Source organism: Portunus trituberculatus, chromosome 49, assembly GCF_017591435.1.
Source record: "Portunus trituberculatus isolate SZX2019 chromosome 49, ASM1759143v1, whole genome shotgun sequence".
Lineage (NCBI taxonomy): Eukaryota > Metazoa > Arthropoda > Malacostraca > Decapoda > Portunidae > Portunus > Portunus trituberculatus.
Genome location: NC_059303.1, coordinates 18959652 through 18979172, shown reverse-complemented (window position 1 = coordinate 18979172; position 19521 = coordinate 18959652). Strand labels below are relative to the sequence as shown.

The window sequence follows — 19521 nt, the reverse complement described above, 5'->3', positions numbered from 1 at the left end:
ACTGTGGCCAGTATTCTGACGACACACTACCCCGCACTCTTACTAATCTTCACATTACTGAGACGCAATTTTAGCACCGAGTTTTTGGTGTGATTGGACGATTTTATTGACGTTAGGAAGGGTCTATGGGGGTCAGATAATTAATGGCTACAATCTTCACTCTTTTAATCCACACATAAGTTTCTGAAGCTGTATAAAATCACCAGATAGTAAGCAGAATGAATATAAAAACACGTCTTGTCCTGAAGGAGTTAATCAGGAAAACCTTTAGTTGTATTGTTGCGTGCATATTAAGGATATATTTTTTTTTTTGCGACTCTAGTAAAAGATCAACAAGTTATTTTCACTACTATCATGAGAAATACTAAAGAAATTTCGTCTAATAGCCTCTGTGGTCTTTCAAAATGCTTCACGTAAGAGAGCGAAGCGTTTCGGATTAAAGGTTTGCGACTCTCACATTTCACCCTCCTTTCCTCCCTGTCTGATATAACAACATTAAGGAAGCTGCAAGATTTTCAGTAACTCTATACACATGACTGTTCTATATATCATCTCACCACTGTATAATAATCTAACATTATAGTTTCATTCTTGTTACGGTTGCTAATTGATCTGCATGGTTAGTGATCTCTCTCTCTCTCTCTCTCTCTCTACCATGTGGGCTTTTCACAGGAATTTATGGGCTAAAGGGGGTACTTTTTGGGGCACCTCCTATCTCAAAGCCCACCAGCTAGGAAACCGTTGCCCCGAGTGAGGAAGCCCAGCCTACACTTGGACCATGGACAGGATTCGAACCCGTGAGCTTGGAGACGCTTCGGATCCCCAAGCACGCATATGGTTCCACTTTCTCTCTCTCTCTCTCTCTCTCTCTCTCTCTCTCTCTCTCTCTCTCTCTTGATAAATAAAGACTTAATTTTCCATTGTCACATGCACTCACACCTCTCGTATTTACTTCCCAAATTTCCGCAATTCACACCTTTCTATTAATCACTCATATGTGTATTATCTAATTTTCCGTGACTCATAACTAGGTAGCTATTAATCAGACTTTCGTATCTCTTATCTACTAATTCTCCACAAATGACAACTATCTATTTTATCAGTTTATTATATCTGTCACCTAATTTTCCACGATTAACAACTATTTATCGCAATTCACGCCCGCCCGTCTTTTCATCAGTCTTATGTATCACCTGGTTTTCCATGATTAGCAATTGTTTATCATATTTCTGTCTGTCCAATCAGTGTTTCGTATCCATCATCTACGTTTTCACGATTGATAGCTGGTTTTCTTATTTTTGCCTGTCTGTTAACCAGTATTTCGTATCTACATCACCTAATTTTCCATTCCAACTTGTTTTCTTATTTTTGAGTGTCCATTAATAAATTTTTCGTAACCTATTTCCTTTGGCCACGTTAATACCTGTCCACCATTGATACAATATCGCGCTATGTACATTTATCCTGTCTGTATCCCCTCCCTCTTGGGACAGTATTAACCCATTCAGTACTGTGACACATTTTACCATGAATTTTGGATATGATTACACCATTTTATTGACATTAGGAAGGGTTTAAAAAGATCAAAAGATAAATGGCCAAAGTCTACACTGCTTTAATCTTCATATGAGTTTCTAAACCTGTATAAAATCACCAAATAGTAACCCAATAAATATGCAGAGTAGTCATATTGTACTAAAGTGGTTAAGAAACGGTCTGGCTATCTAAATCACCATTACAGTTTCTAAGGGGGACAGCGATGATGAGCCTGTTCTTAAGACTGCTTTACCCCTTTTCATAATGTATAAATCTTATCAATCTGTCACTAGAATCGTAAAAACGCTGTATTTTGAAAACTCTTTATGGGCTTTTTGAAAAGATCGCAGAAATTATCAGTCTCTCTCTCTCTCTCTCTCTCTCTCTCTCTCTCTCTCTCTCTCTCTCTCTCTCTCTCTCTCTCTCGATAGTGTAGAGTTCTTGTTAATCTAGTACTATGATTATGAAAAACATCTCTAAAAGTCTAACAAGATCCAAAGTACTACATGTGGTCTTTCACGTGGGCAAAAGCTTATTAATCTGGTAACATCTCATCAGTTAGACAGTTAACAGTAAAATTCACGTAGAGATACAAATAATTATTGTTATTATTATTTGTTATTTATCATTATTATTATTATCATTATTATTATTATTATTATTATTATTATAAGTAGTAGTAGTAGTAGTAGTAGTAGTAGTAGTAGTAGTAGTAGTAGTAGTAGTAGTAGTAGTAGTAGTAGTAGTAGTAGTAGTAGTAGTAGTAGTAGTAGTAGTAGTAGTAGTAATTGTTGTTGTTGTTGTTGTAGTAGTAGTAGTAGTAGTAGTAGTAGTAGTAGTAGTAGTAGTAGTAGTAGTCTGACCACCCAGAGAGAGAGAGAGAGAGAGAGAGAGAGAGAGAGAGAGAGAGAGAATTAGAGGGAAAGAGGAGGGAGGGTGGGGGAGTCATGTGATTACAGATCGTTACACCTCATCAACAATCAACACGTATATCTCAGTGGAGTTGGAATCATTCACTTCACAATTCATGGATTGGATTAAAACAACTAACCTCCTTTTTCAGTTAGTTATCCATCACGTACCAAATTTTAACCTCCCTGTGACACCCATGTTGGCAACTTGTGAAAATGGGGTAGGTGACGGGAGAGGGGGGTGAAAGAAGGTCAGGCTGTCGGGGAAGGGCTGGAGGGAAGGAGCGAGCGAGGCAAGGCAGTAGTGAAGGGTCTCCTGAGTGCCGCGCAGCGTTGTAGTGGGTCGGTCCTCCGTACTCGCCTCCTCAGCAGTGCCGTGACTCCCACGGTAAGATAGTGTGTTAGATTGAGTTTTATAGCAGCAGCGCACATACCAGGCATTCTACAGTAAGTGATAGTATACTAACAATGGTATTGGAGAAGTGCCTATATAATTATATCATACAGTAATGTGTTTCGATCTGCAGCACAGCTTTTGACCCTGACAAGGATATTTGATTTTACTGCAGTATATTAATCACGGTACTGGAAAAGGAATGGTTATCTGTACGTATTTGTAGCAGCAGGCTTTGTGGCTCTAACCAGGTTGTTTAATTTCCACGAATCGTCCCCACCATGGCTAGTTAGTTCTTAGTTTATTTGCCGGGATTTCACCATAACACGTTGCTCAAAGTATAAATAAACTACAGTATTGAAGTGTGCTTACAAGTTGAATAAATCGACTTGATGTGTCGCGCGTGTAAATTGTGGGTGGAGTAAACTACAGTGTGGTGGGATGAGGTCGCAGTATGTGGAATGAAGTGGCGTGGTAACGAATGATTGTGGTTGTGCCATTGTGGTGATGAGTGAGAACGGTTTGAGATGGTTACGGTGGTGGTAGTTACGGTGGAGAGGTGGAATGAGGTTGAAGGATGTGGAATGAAGTGGCGTGGTGACGAGTGATATTGCGGTTGTGCCTTTGTGGTGGTGAGTGGTAACTGTTTGAGATGGTTAAATGGTGGTGGTGGTGGTGGTTACGGTGGAGAAGTGGTGTGGGGGTATGGTGGTTGTGAAATTGACAAATTTGTGGTGGTGGTGGTAGTGATAGTGTATTTGGGTGAGTAGCGGTGAAATGGTTTGATTGGAGCTGTGGTAGTGGTGATATGGGGAATTTGGATTGGTTGGTTCTATTGTGGTGGATTGGGTTGAGGGAATGACAATGATGGTGGATTTAAACTTAGTGATGGTAAGAGTAAGTTTACGTGAACATATGGTGTGGTGGAGTGTTTTGAGAAGTATGTGAAGTGGTGGTGGTGCTGAAGGATTCAGATGAGCGAGGTGGTTTGTTTGACATGGGCTGTGTTTTGGCAGCGGTAATTTTCCACTCACTCGAACAGCCTCGATTCAGACCAATAGGCTCAGATATCAGCTAATGAAAATCTGTGTAATGTTTTGTTATAGACAAGGATGAACTCCTTGTTTGTGGATAATAAAAAGGATCTAGTAAGAACAAAAACCAGTGCAAGAATTCGTGAAGTATGTACAGAGGAGTCACTTGCTATGTATGAACCCTAAGGTAGGTTTCTTGCAGGTTTTTGTCTTCACTCTATGCCTTGGCGTTATAAACTGGACTTAATAAATCCGCTTATGGGTATAGAAATTGAGGTATTGAGATTAGTGGCTATAATCTTTGCCTAGGGCCCCCAAATTCCTAAATCCTCCCCTGCTAGTTATGATAAATCTCGACACGTTTTGTGAACTTGGTGTACCATGTTCCGAGGCGTCCTCTTTGGCCAGGGACTCGTATAAAAAAAAAAAAAAAAAAAAGCCAGCACTGTATAATACTGCATTTGTAAATATCAGGACTGAAGTTAGTTATTGATATTGAGGATGGTATGTAAAAGCAGTGAGTGTAATGCATGTGCATTGCATTTCCCAGGTGGTAATGCTTATTGCTTAGTAATCCATAGCGTCTCTTATGGAGTGTGCTAATCAGTTGACTGAGGTGGTATGTTATGTGGAATTTTATTTGTACTTTTCACATTGTTCTCAAATAGGTAACATTTGTATGGCAGATGCTGGTGGTTCTGGCTGTGCTGTGGGCGGCTGCCCAGCAAGGCTGCGAGGGCACCATTTTGCCACTACCATCCTATGCCTGCCATCCTGAGAGTTGGTGTGTACCTGCCGAATACTGTGCCGGTACTGCTTCTGACACTCCCAATCCCTCTGATGAGCCTTCCTATATTGATTACAAGGTGGGTCTTAACCTCTTCAATACCGAGACGTATTTTAACATGGATATTTGTATACGATTAGATAATTTTATTGACATTAGGTAGGGTCCATGGAGGTCACAAAATTAATGACCACAGTCTTCACTATTATAATCCCCATTCTAGTTTCTGAAGCTGTATAAAATCGCCAAGTAGTAAGCAGAGTAAATATGGAAACACGTCTTAATACTCAAGAGGTTAACTTTTAAATTGGGTCATGGATTGTTAATTAGAGCAAGTTTCTGACTATTTTAAGATTACTCATGTTACATTGTCACTTAGGTCTTAGAACAAGCTTCTTACATAATTAACAGCTTATCAAAAGTGGCATGGATGGCAGATCTTAGAGCAATGCAGATCTTAAACCTGCTCTCTCTCTCTCTCTCTCTCTCTCTCTCTCTCTCTCTCGGAAAGGCTGTCCCTCAAAATCCTGTCTCGTTTTACTGGCAACTTTGTACAAAACCTTCATAAACCCTTATTTGAGATTTGTTCAAAATTTCAATGTTATGTTAGACATGAGTAGATGGATGCATTTTTTCATCTAAATGAACTAGTTTTTTCTTTAATATATGTAAAAAGGCTTAATTTGTTTTAGGTGAAATTAATCCCCTGCCTCTTCCTCTCAGTATGTGTGTGGCGTGACAGTGGACACAGAGGGGTACGTGTGTTGCCGTGACCTGAGTGGCTTGCCAAGACCCTTCACTCCATCACCAACTCGGTGGTTCTACAGGGATGAGGTGTGATCAGACAGTGCTATCATTTGTTTTGCTAATTTACTCCTTACTGTCAATAGTTTTAAGTGGAAGTTAAATACTGTCATATGTTTTCATGATTTGAATTATTTGTACTGCTAGTGGCAAATTGAAAAAGTTAAGTCTTAACTATTCATAGATTAAGTAGTCTTTACTCATTTTCATATGTGGCCTTTGATAAGTTCTTAGTAATGATAGTCATAGTGAGGAAACTTTTCAGATTCAGGGATGGGAAATGAAAAATTAATGAAGGGTGGAAATACAAATATTGCCATGTGTTAGTTGCCAGTAAGGAGCATTACCAAAACCATTTAGTATAATGATTGAGAGAACACTAATGCACATCAAACAAGTTCCTAAAGGTTTACCACTCTGAATTCTATTTTTTGGGGGCAGAATTCCACTGTGGAACCGTTGCCCATGATAGTAATCCCGTGGCCTGGCTACGACACAGTGGAGGAGGACCCCAAGGAGAGCTTCCCAACAGAGCCTTTCACTGGTGCAACCTATGCTGCCCCTGATGACTGCTTCCTTCCCGTCTGTCCCAGAGGAAGTGTGTGCATACCTTCCTATGAGTGTCCTTCCCGCAGCATCCATTACACTAAGGACATGGCCAGTACCACTTCCCGCAGCATCTATTTCATTAAGGACATGCGCGGTACCAGGCCAAAGGTTAGTAGGTACCAGAATACTACATAGGTGGCCAGTAGAATACATGTGCTTCTTTGTTGTATACGTATTGGGGTTGAGTAAGGTCCACCCAGCCTTTACTCTTTACCTTAATCACATGTCTTGTTTTATCACTTTGCCCTCTAATCCATCTTTCTGTTTGAGTAAAACTACAGTAATACCTCGAGATATGATCGCCCCAACGTACAATTTTTTTTTTTATAAACAACGAAAAATTTAATAGAATTTGCGCCTTGAAATATGAAGATATTTTTACGATATGAATAGCCATCGGTAGGTGGCGCAGCGATCACTTGGCTACCTGCGTCCACCCGAACATTCAGCCCACGTTGTGTATCGTTGTTCATCCTTTGTGCATGTATGCATCTGTGCTCCTAGCAGTGTGTATTTTTTCTAAGTTTTGTGAACTGAAGATACCCCAAAAGTAAAAGTTTGGTTAGGTTATCAAAATATCACCGAGTTAATGAGGTAGTATCATCGGTTACATGGCCCTGCGTTCGATTGGGTTCAGCGGCCTTGGCTAGAGCGTTAGAAAACGGGTCACTTGTTTTTCTCTCTCTCTCTCTAAAGTTCTCCCCATAACATAGTGAGAGACCCATGGTATAAGAGTAAGGCGCGTGGGAGAGGTGGTGGAATCAGACGGTGAAATCACTTGTCACTTCCACCATCCATTGTTGGTAATGGTGACATAGAGCTTATGTTTACTCGAGTGTTGCCAGCTCACAAGCAAAGAAAACGGACAATGTCACTTCCACCATCCATCGTTGGTGACAGTGACGTAGAGCCTATGTTTACTCGAGTGTTGCCAGCTCACAAGCAAAGAAAACGGGAAGAAAATGGCTAAAATATAGCCGTAAAAAGCCTAAACGTTTTTCGACGTGCCTTGAGTCTTGCATGATGAATGTCTATCGATGTGTCCCGAGTTCTGCGAGTAAGTTGTTATTTTTGGCAATATAGTTAATTTATATCCTGCATACAATAAACATTGTATTTATCTTATATTAAATCTATATTTGCTTGGTATTTAAAGCAGGGTTATTTTTTGAGGGGGTAAATTCATATCACAAGAACAAATTAATTCTTTATTTCCATTAATTTCTAAGGGAAAAATTTATTTGATATACGATTGTTTTTATGTACAACGATCGTCACAGAACTAATTAAATTCGTATGTCGAGGTACCACTTTATTACTTTTAAAACTGTTAATGGCTGTATGCACTTTTGTTTCACCACGTTGCTTACAGCCATGAGTGGCTGTAACTTAACTTGCAAGCAAGTGTAGGTATTGGATGATATCTCTGCAGTTCCTGTGTGGTGTGTCATTGGGGACGGAGGGTTGGCTGTGCTGCTCCCATCACCTCATTAAGAATGCCTTGAGCCTCTTGCAACAAGCTCCCCGCTATCCAGTGATGGACGATCATGGTGAGGGGACTGGTTGGCTTGTATATATGAGTAAAAGATGAAAAACAGGTATTCCTTTCCATGAGATTCTGGCATTTAACAGTGAATGGATGAATACAAAAATCAAGACTAACTTTTCCATTCCTGTCCAGAGTTACTCATCTCTTCTTCCTCTGACATGTTATTAGCCTAACATTTCCTCAATTTTATCCAGAGTTCCTGATAAAGATTAACTTTGATGTCCAAAAGTCAAAGCCACACTATGGTGCAGATGTTGGCCAATATAGTAGGGTGCCTCTTGCTGCTGTACCTCCACATCCACCCCCACAGCCATACACTGTCCATCTGCCTGACTATTATGAAGGTAAGTGATAGGAATGGATGGGTCAGGTATGTCTCGAGATTGGGAGTGTAATTGCTGCACAAGTGGATGTGTTGGTTATGTGGTTTGGAGGCTGGGAGTCTGTGGGTTGGCCAGGTGTTGGTGGAAATTTAGGTAGACTGGCAAGCTGGGAGTATGTGGGTACAGCTTATAGGTAGGCTAGTATTTGTATGTGGGGTGCATGATAAATGAATAGTAAGGATGCTGAAAGGGAGAAGTGAAATGCATCGTGTAGTGATATGCAGGTAGTGATTGAGATGGGAGGGAAGTGATGAGCAGGTGGATTGTCTGTTTGTGAGCTACGTGATTTGGTTAGAATTGTGGGCTGATGGGACGGTATTTTGTGGACTGAGTGGCGTTTGTCTTCCTTCAGAGGACTTTGCCAATGATGTAGAACAGTATCTACAGGAGAACAGGGAAGAGCAGGAGCCTCACAAACAACGGCACAAGAGAGATACAAGTGAGTGATTAAATTTGGTAATATGTATTAAAGAATAAGTTGTGCTTTTGCATTTTCTTCTTTTTACCATATCTGACATATAAATGTAGGTGATTTTCCTTAATATAAATAAAGGATTCCTTAGTGATGGCAGCCCACAAATTCCTTGACAGACTCCACCCTTGAGCAGGAGGATGAAGACGTGAACTATCACATTGTTGGGGCAGCAGATTATGAGAATGGTGAGTGGTTGCTGTACTAGGGGAAATGTTTTCAAGTGAGACTGAATTAGAAACTAGTGATAGTTTAAATTAGACTAGCAATGTAAAATAAACTAGCATCTAGGATAACTGAAAAAAGATAAATGGATTTAAAATATTGGTCCATAACTCGTAAGATCATCTTGAAAGATTGTCTTCATGTCTCTGCAGTCTCACTGGTGAGTGTGGCCCCAGCCGTTGATTTTGGCGACATTCCTTCTGCCAGGAGTAGAGTGACATATGATCAGGTGTGTGCATGGACATATTAAAACTGACATTTGTGGCTTTTGTTTTCTTGTTAATATATTGTAGTTTTATTTTGAGGATAAGGGAATTCTTGTGTTTTCTATAGTTATTTTACTATACTGCAAATAATTTCTTGCTGCATTTCATAAGTACTGTTTTCTAGATGAGCAAAGTATTTTTTTTTTTTTTTTTTTTCTGTGGTTGTCAGAAGTATGAAGTGAAGTCCTTGTTTATACATATGTATATATCTTTTGTACAGTGTTCTTTGGTGATCCTTTTTTTTTGGTGCTTATTTTTCAGTGGTCATATTTTTATTCGGTGGTAATATTGTATTTGCAACTTTGCATGTTGTATATATTACTCTATAGTTTTCCTAGTTGTGATCCTGTGATATTCTTGTTTCAGCCTCAGTGTGGCCTGTCCTTATCTGGCCCCATTCCTTACTCTAAAGGCAATCCTGTGCCTGCCCCTGCTGAGGGACAGTACCCATGGCATGTGAGTGGCATTAAGTGTGGTTTGTGTGATGGTTTCTTTTGGCTTATCCATAGAAATAAACAAATGATTGGCTGGATGGATGTTAAGAGAATATAGTAAATTAGAATAGGAGAGAGGTGTTGCTTGTGTTAGGCTGGTGTTAAATGAAAGCATTCATGTTGGGTAGATGGATGGATGCGTTTAGTATACATGTAATTGGTGTTATGAAGCAATTGCACTGGGTATTTCTTTCCAACAGGTGGCAGTGCTAACCACCGGTGATGATTACCTTTGTGGTGGTGTCCTCTTTACTGACCGACATGTCCTCACTGTTGCCCACTGTGTCCAGCCTGTGAGTAGCCAAGTAATGTGCAGTCAAGTAACTGTTGAGTAACCTGTCACTCTATCCCACCTCTACACATCTGACTGCCTCCCATCACTAATCTTCTGATAGTTTTCCTATTTAATTGAAATTTGATTGTCAGCACATCAAAGACCTCAAGGTTAGGAAAGTTCTAAATATCAGGAGTGGTTATACGAAATTCATAAAAAACTACTTAAGACTTAAATTGCAAATGCAGTGTGATTTTTTTGCATGCAAAGGGTTTACAAAATATCTAGTCAGTTTATTTTAGGTTTTCCAGCATTTTCAGCCTTTTTTTTTTTTTTTCTGGCTGGTTTTAACACGAGCCGTGATACATTGGTGCCTTCATCTCTCACAGCGCCATGCCTCGGAGATCTTCATTCGTGTTGGAGACTTTGACCTGTCTTCAGACTCTGAGGCTCACCCGGCGTACAATGTGCCTGTCTCCCGGATCACCTGCCACCCTGGTATGTGAGATGGTCCTAAAAATGCTGTCACAGTAAGCTATCATTTAGTGAACTTTACATTGAATGAAAAAAATAGGAATACTTTCAAAGACATTGTTTCATAATATGTAGTTTGAGTTAATAGAGGCATAAATAGTTATTTTAGGGATAATATCAATATAACGTGGATTTTGTGAGAATTTGATGGATGTCTTTGCAACAATCCTGTGAAAAATGGAATGTTTGTTTTTCTGCAGATTACAGCCGCACAACACTGCGAGCTGATGTGTGTGTGGTGCAGCTCCGAGTGGCTGTACTCTCCTTGCCGAATGTGGCACGGGCCTGTCTCCCTGGAGAGGCTCCTTATCCTGACCCAAGCCTTGAATGTTTTGTTCCTAGTTGGGGCTTTGTGTCATCAGGGGAGGTAAGTGAAAGGTGTTTATTGCCTTGCAAAATGGGATTATGAAGACTCCTTAAAGGTCTTTACTCCAGTCTGTAAGTAATAAAGGGAAGTTTTGTGATGGAGATAGGGTATTGTTATATATTGAATCACTATATGGATGTAGAGATTGGGGTTCAAATAAAATGATTACTTCTGTTACCATATATTAGCTTTTGGTTGTCATGCTATGAAGTTGTTTGCTGTGAAGCATTATTTTGTGTTGAGAATAAGAATCTTGACTTTTGTAGAATCCAGTGTTCTTTGTGTTGAGAATAAGAATATTTTTAGAATCTTAAGTTCTAAAATAGAAAAGTAGATTTTTGCCTCATTTAATTGGTTGAATGTTGTGTTATGTGCAGGGTGGCAAAGTCCGGTATGACCACTTCAGTCCAAAGCTGCGGCACCTTCCCTTCCTGGCTATTGATCGTGTTGTGTGCCAACGAAATCTGAGGAAGGTTAAGAAACTTGGATCCTTCTTCAGATTGAATCCTGGTGTACTGTGTTCCAAGGGCACCGCCACGCAAGACACCTGTCATGTGAGTACTACTGCTCAATCTGACCTTTAAGGCCAGGGAGAGCATGGAAAACATCATTCTGAAGATTATCAATGGGTAGCATGAAGTAATTGGAGGGTGAAGGAGTGGGGAATATGCCCTGAATCCTCCAAGGTGCAGTTTTTAGCTAAGGTTTGAGCAAGGAGTTTTTTTTTAGAAGAAACTCCATCTCCATAAGCAGATGGCAGTGGTGCTATTAGGTTGAAGTAAAGAAGGGAAAGCAGAAGAAAGCAATGGTATTGTAGATGTTTTTGGTTAGGTGTCAAAAATCACAAGGAGAGTTAAATCTTGGGAAATTTTGCCACCTTGCTTCTGAAAGGTAGATGCTTGTTTAGGTGATATTGATATGTACAGGTTGCTTGGCATGGACAAAAGAGTATTTATTTTTTATAAAACCTGGTAAAGAAACCTTTGCATATCCATTGATGTTGAAGGGTAGACATGGTGGGAGGTAATGATGTTCTGGGTTTCCTCTCCATTTGATGATGACTTGACTTCTGTTCAGGGTGATGGTGGCAGTGGCCTGGTGTGTCAAGCTGTCTCTGGCCAGTATGTCTTAAAGGGTGAGTGTTTGTGCAGTTTCAGTATGGAAGTGTAAAGTGGTAATTAAACCATGAATGTATCCTAACAATTTTGACACTGGCTGATGAATTGTTGTCTGGCAGGTTTGGTGTCGTGGGATACTGGCTGTGACCATGGTATACCCACAGCTTATGTAGATGTTGCCTTCTTCCTGGACTTTATTTTGGAAACTATTGGTGCCACCTTGGAGGATGGCAAACTGCATCTTGGCACAGCCCAGTCCTCATACACAACTGGCACCTTCAGCCAAGGAACCAGCTACAGCCAAGGAACATCGGGTACTTCAACCCAATCTGGTTCTTCCTACAGTGCAACATCCCAGTCTGGCTCTTCCCATGGTTTCTCATCACTGTCTGGTGGTTACAGTACCACAGCTCAATCCAGTGGCACTTCTTACAGCGCATCATCTCAAACCGAGTCTTCCTCTAATACTGCATCACAATCTAGCAGTGCCTCCTATGGTGCATCATCTCACTCTGGCTCTTCCTACAGTGGTGCATCTCAAGCTGGCTCCTCTTATGGTGACATATCACATGGTGGTGGTGCCTCTTCACATGGAAGTGGTGCCTCATATGGTGCAGGTTCACAGTCTGGTGGTTACAGTGCCACAACACAAACTGGTGGTGCTTCTTACAGTACTTCATCCCAGTCTGGTTCTTCTAATAGTGCCTCATCCCATCCTAGTGGCCAGTTCTCTGGGTACAAGAGTGAGTCATCAGGGCACAGTGGACAGCAGATCTACAAGCAAGGTGGAAACCACTACCAACAGGCTAATGCGGCAGTGCACACTGTTGATCCCTACTTGACAGGGGTACCCAGCAAACCCTCCACACACGGGAGCTCCTCAGATCACCAGGGTATACATGGCCAGCGTGGTGACCAGGAATATTATGAGCACAAGGATCGATATGACCAGAGTGGCAGTCACAACAAACGTGATGATGTACACAGAGATAGATATGATGCCAGGGAAGAGAAGACCAAATATGACCTTGACTACAAACGTGGCGACGGGTATGATGGTTACAAGCGTGGCGATGGGTACAGCGAAGATTACAAGTATGGTGACAGGTATGACAAAGGCTTCAAGCGTGGTGACAAATATGATGATGACTACAAGCATGGCAAGGGGTATGGCAAGGACTACAAGCGTGGTGATGGTTATGGCGAGGACAAGCATGGTGAGGGGTATGGTGAAGGCTACAAGCAAGGTGATGCGTATGGCAAGGATTATAAGCATGGCGACCAATATGATAAAGGCTACAAGCGTGGTGACAGATATGATGATGGCTACAAGCGTGACGAGGGGTATGGCGAGGACTACAAGCGTGGTGATGGTTATGGTGAGGACAAACATGGTGAGGGGTATGGTGAAGGCTACAAGCAAGGTGACGGGTATGGCAAGGACTACAAGCGCGGTGACAGATATGATGAAGGCTACAAGCGCGGTGACAGATATGATGAAGGCTACAAGCGTGGTGACAGATATGATGAAGGCTACAAGCGTGGTGACAGATATGATGAAGGCTACAAGCGTGGTGACAGGTATGATGATGACTACAAACGTGGCGAGGACTACAAGCGTGGTGATGGTTATGGCGAGGACAAGCATGGCGAGGGGTATGGTGAAGGCTACAAGCAAGGTGACGAGTATGGCAAGGACTACAAGCGTGGTGACAGGTATGATGAAGGCTACAAGCGTGGTGACAGATATGATGATGACTACAAACGTGGCGAGGACTACAAGCGTGGTGATGGTTATGGTGAGGACAAGCATGGCGAGGGGTATGGTGAAGGCTACAAGCAAGGTGACGAGTATGGCAAGGACTACAAGCGTGGTGACAAATACAATGAAGGCTACAAGCGTGGTGACAGGTATGATGAAGGCTTCAAGTACGGCGATAGGGATGATGAAGGCTACAAGCATGGTGATGGATATGGCCAGGACTATAAGCGTGGCGACGGGTACAGCCAGGATTACAAGCATGGCGATGGGTATGGCAAGGACAAGCGTGGTGATGGGTATAGCAAGGACTACAAGCCAGATAAGTATGACCATGACAACAAGCGCGGTGAAGGGTACAGTGAAAACTACAAGCCGGACAACAAATATGATGATGGCTACAAGCGAGGTGACAAGCATGGTGACCGTTATGACAGTGGCAACATAAGGGAAAACAAGCTCAGCCATAGTACTTCCTACCAGCAATCACACAGCAGTACCTATGAACACCAGTACAGCTACAAGCACCAATCCAACTACAAGGAGTACTCGAGTGACCAGGGGAAGTACTACAAGGATGGAGAGTACTATGATCACAGTGATGGGAAGTATTACAAAGATGGACAGTCCTATGATATCGATTTCAATAGTGGGAAGTACTATGTGGATGGGAGATACTATGACTTGGACAGACCTGGAAAGTACTACAAGGATGGAAGGTACTATGATATTGATGACAATGAGGGAAAATACTATGAAGATGGCAAGTACTATGATTTCCAGGATGGTAAATACTACAAGAATGGGGAGTATTATGATATGAACTACTTAGATGGAAAGTACTACAAAGATGGAAAGTACTATGACCTAGATGATAAGGGAAGGTACTACAAGGATGGCAAGTACCACAACATTGATTACAACAGTGGGAAGTACTACAAGAATGGGAGGTACTATAATTACAAAGAGGGAAAGTTCTATAAAGATGGGAAGTACTATGATGTTGATCACAATGAGGGAAAGTACTATATGGATGGGAAGTATTACTATTATAGAGATGGAAAGTACCATGGAGACAACTATGGCTATGACCAAGGGAAGTACCATGATGGAGGGTATGACCATGAGAAATACAATGAATACAACCATCACTTGAGATACTATGACTACAGCCATGACAAGTACTATGATATAGATTACAATGATGGAAAGTACTACTATGATGGGAATTACTACCCCATTAATGAACATGGACAGTATTATAAAGGTGGAAAGTACTATGACATGGACTACAAACATGGACAGTACTATAAGGGTAGAAAGTATTATGATTTTGACAAACTTGGGAAGTACTACAAAGACGGCAATTACTATGATGTAGACTACAAGCAGGGAAAGTATTACTATGATGGAAAGTATTATGACATCAGAGATGGAAAGTATTACAAGAATGGAAAGTACTATGATATTGACTATGATGATGGCAAATACTACTATGATGGCAAGTACTACAGTCTGAACAGTAAAGGTCAGTACTACAAAGATGGGAAGTATTATGACATGGATTACAGGCACGGCAAGTACTATAAGGGTGGGAAGTACCACGACCTCAATGAGCATGGAAGGTACTACAAGGACGGAAGTTATTATGATATAGATTACCACCACGGAAAGTACTATAGTGATGGATACTACCATGACCTCTATCCTGAAGGCAATTATCATGACAGTGACTATGGCTATGGAAAGTATGATCACAAGTACTATGATGGTGGTTATGGCTACGACAAGTACTATGATGGTTATGACCATCACTTGAGATACTATGACTATGGCCATGACAAGTACTATGATATTGATTACAATGATGGAAAGTACTACTATGATGGGAATTACTACCCCATTAATGAACATGGACAGTATTATAAAGGTGGAAAGTACTATGACATGGACTACAAACATGGACAGTACTATAAAGGTAGAAATTATTATGATTTTGACAAACTTGGGAAGTACTACAAAGATGGTAATTACTATGATGTAGACTACAAGCAGGGAAAGTATTACTATGATGGAAAGTATTATGACATCAGAGATGGAAGGTATTTCAAGAATGGAAAGTACTATGATATTGACTATGATGATGGCAAGTACTACTATGATGGCAAGTACTACAGTCTGAACAGTAAAGGTCAGTACTACAAAGATGGGAAGTATTATGACATGGATTACAGGCACGGCAAGTACTATAAGGGTGGGAAGTACCACGACCTCAATGAGCATGGAAGGTACTACAGGGATGGAAGTTATTATGATATAGACTACCACCATGGAAAGTACTATAGTGATGGATACTACTATGACCTCTATCTGGAAGGCAATTACCATGACAGTGGCTATGGAAAGTATGATCACAAGCACTATGATGGTGGTCATGGCCATGACAAGTACTATGATGGTTATGACCATCACTTGAGATACTATGACTATGGCCAGGACAAGTATTATGATATAGATTACAATGATGGAAAGTACTACTATGATGGGAATTACTACCCCATTAATGAACATGGACAGTACTATAAAGGTGGAAAGTACTATGACATGGACTACAAACATGGACAGTACTATAAGGGTAGAAATTATTATGATTTTGACAAACATGGGAAGTACTACAAAGATGGTAATTACTATGATGTAGACTACAAGCAGGGAAAGTATTACTATGATGGAAAGTATTATGACATCAGAGATGGAAGGTATTACAAGAATGGAAAGTACTATGATATTGACTATGATGATGGCAAATACTACTATGATGGCAAGTACTACAGTCTGAACAGTAAAGGTCAGTACTACAAAGATGGGAAGTATTATGACATGGATTACAGGCACGGCAAGTACTATAAGGGTGGGAAGTACCACGACCTCAATGAGCATGGAAGGTACTACAAGGACGGAAGTTATTATGATATAGATTACCACCACGGAAAGTACTATAGTGATGGATACTACTATGACATCTATCCTGTTGAGTACACTGGCCATGGAGGAAAGTATTATGGTGGAAAGTACCATGACCGCAAGTATGGCTATGGGAAGTATAATTTTGAAGATGTCAAGTACTACCATGATGGAAAGTACTACTCTTACAGTGATGGGAAGTACTACAAGGATGGAAAGTACCATGATATAGATTACAATGATGGGAAATACTCTATTGATGGAAAGTACTATAGCCTAAATAGGTATGGACAGTACTATTATGGTGGCAAGTACCATGATGTGGACTATATCAATGGGAAGTACTATAATAATGGCAAGTACTATGATATGGATGAGCATGGGAGGTATTACAAAGATGGAGAGTATTATGATGTAGATTACAATAATGGAAAGCTCTTCAAAGGAGGCAATTACTATAGCTACCACAAGAATGGACATTTCTATGACTACATTGTAGACGGCAAGTACTATAACTTTAACTATGGGAAGTACTATGACCATGATAGACCCTTCTACAAGGACAGGGACTATAATGAACACTATTATGGTGGTGATAGATACTATGATCCTTATGGACTGGACTACCAACAAGGTGGATACTATGACAAGGACTATGGTGGTGGCTATGATGATCACTATGGTTATGGTAAGTACAATGATGACTATTATGGTTATGATGGGAAATACTATGATGACTATGGTCATGATGGAAAGTACTACAATGACTATTATGGTGACTATGATTATGCACATGGGGACTATGATGGTGGGTACAGCCATGGCAGCGAGTACACCCACAGTAAGTATGACTACAGAGAATCAAAGTACTACAAGCAGGGAGTCAAGTACAGCCACAGCAGTTCGGCACATGAGGGAAATTACCACCACAAGAGCAGCGGGTACAGAGACCACCAATACAGCCCGTACCACCACTTGAACGACTACCACAACCAAGGTCACAAATCTGACTATGACCACCACAGCCAGGGCTTTGACCACCACCGTTTCCAGTACGACAAACGAAGCAAACAAGGGGAAGCAGACAGTGAGGGGCAGGAACAACAGGATTATGAACATCTAGCAGCTGAAGAGGCTTCCATAGGGACTTCTAAAGATGTTTTGGTGGATTCTAGTGATGCCACAGACCAGGATTTGGGAGAGGTTGCTAGTGAAGAGAAGGGTAAAGAGCCATTGAGTGTAGTAGCCCCAGGCAGTATTGTGAGTTACATAAAAAAGCTGCAGAATAAGGCAAAGTCTCGGTAGGTATGGCCTTGTGGTGTGATTGCCTTGTGTAATTGTAGCATTACATCTGTAAATAAGTATATAGAAAATAGTGTGAATGCAAGCATTCAGTTTTAATGCTATGTAAAGAATTTGATAGAAACCCATTTACATTGTATCTTTACTGAAGTTCGTAGTAAAACTTGTTATAACAATTGGCTGGTTGTTTTACCTAGTGTTGAGTGTCCATATTCTCCAAGTTTGTCAATCTCTGATACTTGGTATGTAGAAACCAGTAAATATGGCTGAAATATGAAGATTCTTGAGGTAATACAATAAATTTCCCAACCATTGTAATCTGGTCAATTAGTGATCCAAAACCTATGAGCTTCGAATGAAAATGGGGATAAAGCAATTAATGTCTTGTGGTGAAGACTGGTGGGGGTGGGAGGGCCTGAAGTGGTGGAACAAAACCACCTGTGGATGGTAAATGTAGACATCATAACACTTTGGACATTAAAATGTCAAAAGATGCATAAAAAAATAACCCAGTTCTTTGTACACTAATTTTCTGGTCCATACTATAGCACTGTATCATGTATGTACAGCTCTATCCTAGTGGAGAATGGTCAGTTCGTAGTTCTCTGCCTAGAAAGTTGTGTATAATGTAATCACACTTTATGTAGATAATTGTCCTAAGAGTTTATTTTTCTACATATTGAAGGCAGAGTTCTTGTTCGTTGAACCTATTACAATAGTACTTTATACTTGAATAACACTTGCTTAGACTTGTCCTAATATACTGCCACATCAATAAACCATGACTTTTCATCTCGTATAATGCCTCTTCTGTCCTTGTCTCCAATGCAAGAGTTAACCTATTGATTAGGGCTGCCATACATCTGGATTTTCATGTACATGTCTGGAATTCACGCAGGGAAATCTACGTCTAGGCTGATTTTTTTAAATACTTCAAATAAGTGAAATTTCATCTTTCATCTATGTATAACTGTTTAGAAGTACTGCATCATATTTCTGTAGGTTGAAATGGTAGGAGAGGAAGAAAAATATATTTCTACAGGTTGAAATGTTAGGGGAGAGAAAGGGAGAAGGATTTATTGGGTAGCAGCTGCTTTGATCAGTTTTGCTTTAGAGTATAATAGTATTGCAGTGACCTGAGGGAGGGAAGATGGTGGTGGCAATGCTGATGATTGGAATGCTGTGCGTGGCTGCAAGAGGGAACTTCCGGTTTTGCCGGAAGTTGCAGGTGGATGGGTCATCCTTACACATGCTCAGAGCTCAGAACCTGGAGACCTTGGCCTCTGTGGTTATGCAGACGGGAGGGTGCAGCTGACGCATCCATGGCGCGCACAACCTGAAAATGCCACTATCACCCACCACACACTGCCACCACCTTCCTCCATTGCTGTCTCCTTGGTTTGCAGGTGGAGCTTCTGTCCTGTGCAAATTGGCAGAGTTTGGTGGACAGGTGGTCTGGGAGGCCTACCAAATGCAGTTTGAGCTACTTGCCCAAGGACAGGGCTAGAGCACTCGGACAAGGTGCTGCAGCTAGTGTCCAGCCTGCTTAGGCCAGAGCTGGAATTACTGGCACATGTGACGGCAAGTTGTTCAGTGTCATACACCACAGTCATGGAGGCACTGAGAAGGCACTTTGGCAGTGTGTTCCAGGCTGAGGTGTACTGGGAGCAGCTGGTGCAGCCTGTGGAATCACCGGTCCAACATGCACATCCAGTGACTGGAGGAGATGGTGACGTTTC

At 41.1% G+C, this 19521-nt stretch overlaps 1 protein-coding gene across 1 annotated transcript; it reads left to right on the top strand.

Annotated features, from left to right (window-relative positions):
- Positions 1 to 2689: 2689 nt before the first annotated feature.
- Positions 2690 to 17958, top strand: LOC123499219. Its single transcript, XM_045246970.1, has 16 exons — positions 2690 to 2835; positions 4562 to 4741; positions 5386 to 5496; positions 5908 to 6183; positions 7508 to 7625; positions 7819 to 7968; positions 8360 to 8446; positions 8599 to 8667; positions 8857 to 8933; positions 9337 to 9426; positions 9665 to 9757; positions 10128 to 10236; positions 10473 to 10639; positions 11017 to 11193; positions 11717 to 11774; positions 11877 to 17958. The coding sequence occupies exons 2-16, from the start codon at positions 4562 to 4564 to the stop codon at positions 17783 to 17785; spliced, it is 7671 nt and encodes a 2556-aa protein (XP_045102905.1). The 5' UTR covers positions 2690 to 2835; the 3' UTR covers positions 17786 to 17958.
- The last annotated feature ends 1563 nt before the right edge of the window (positions 17959 to 19521 follow it).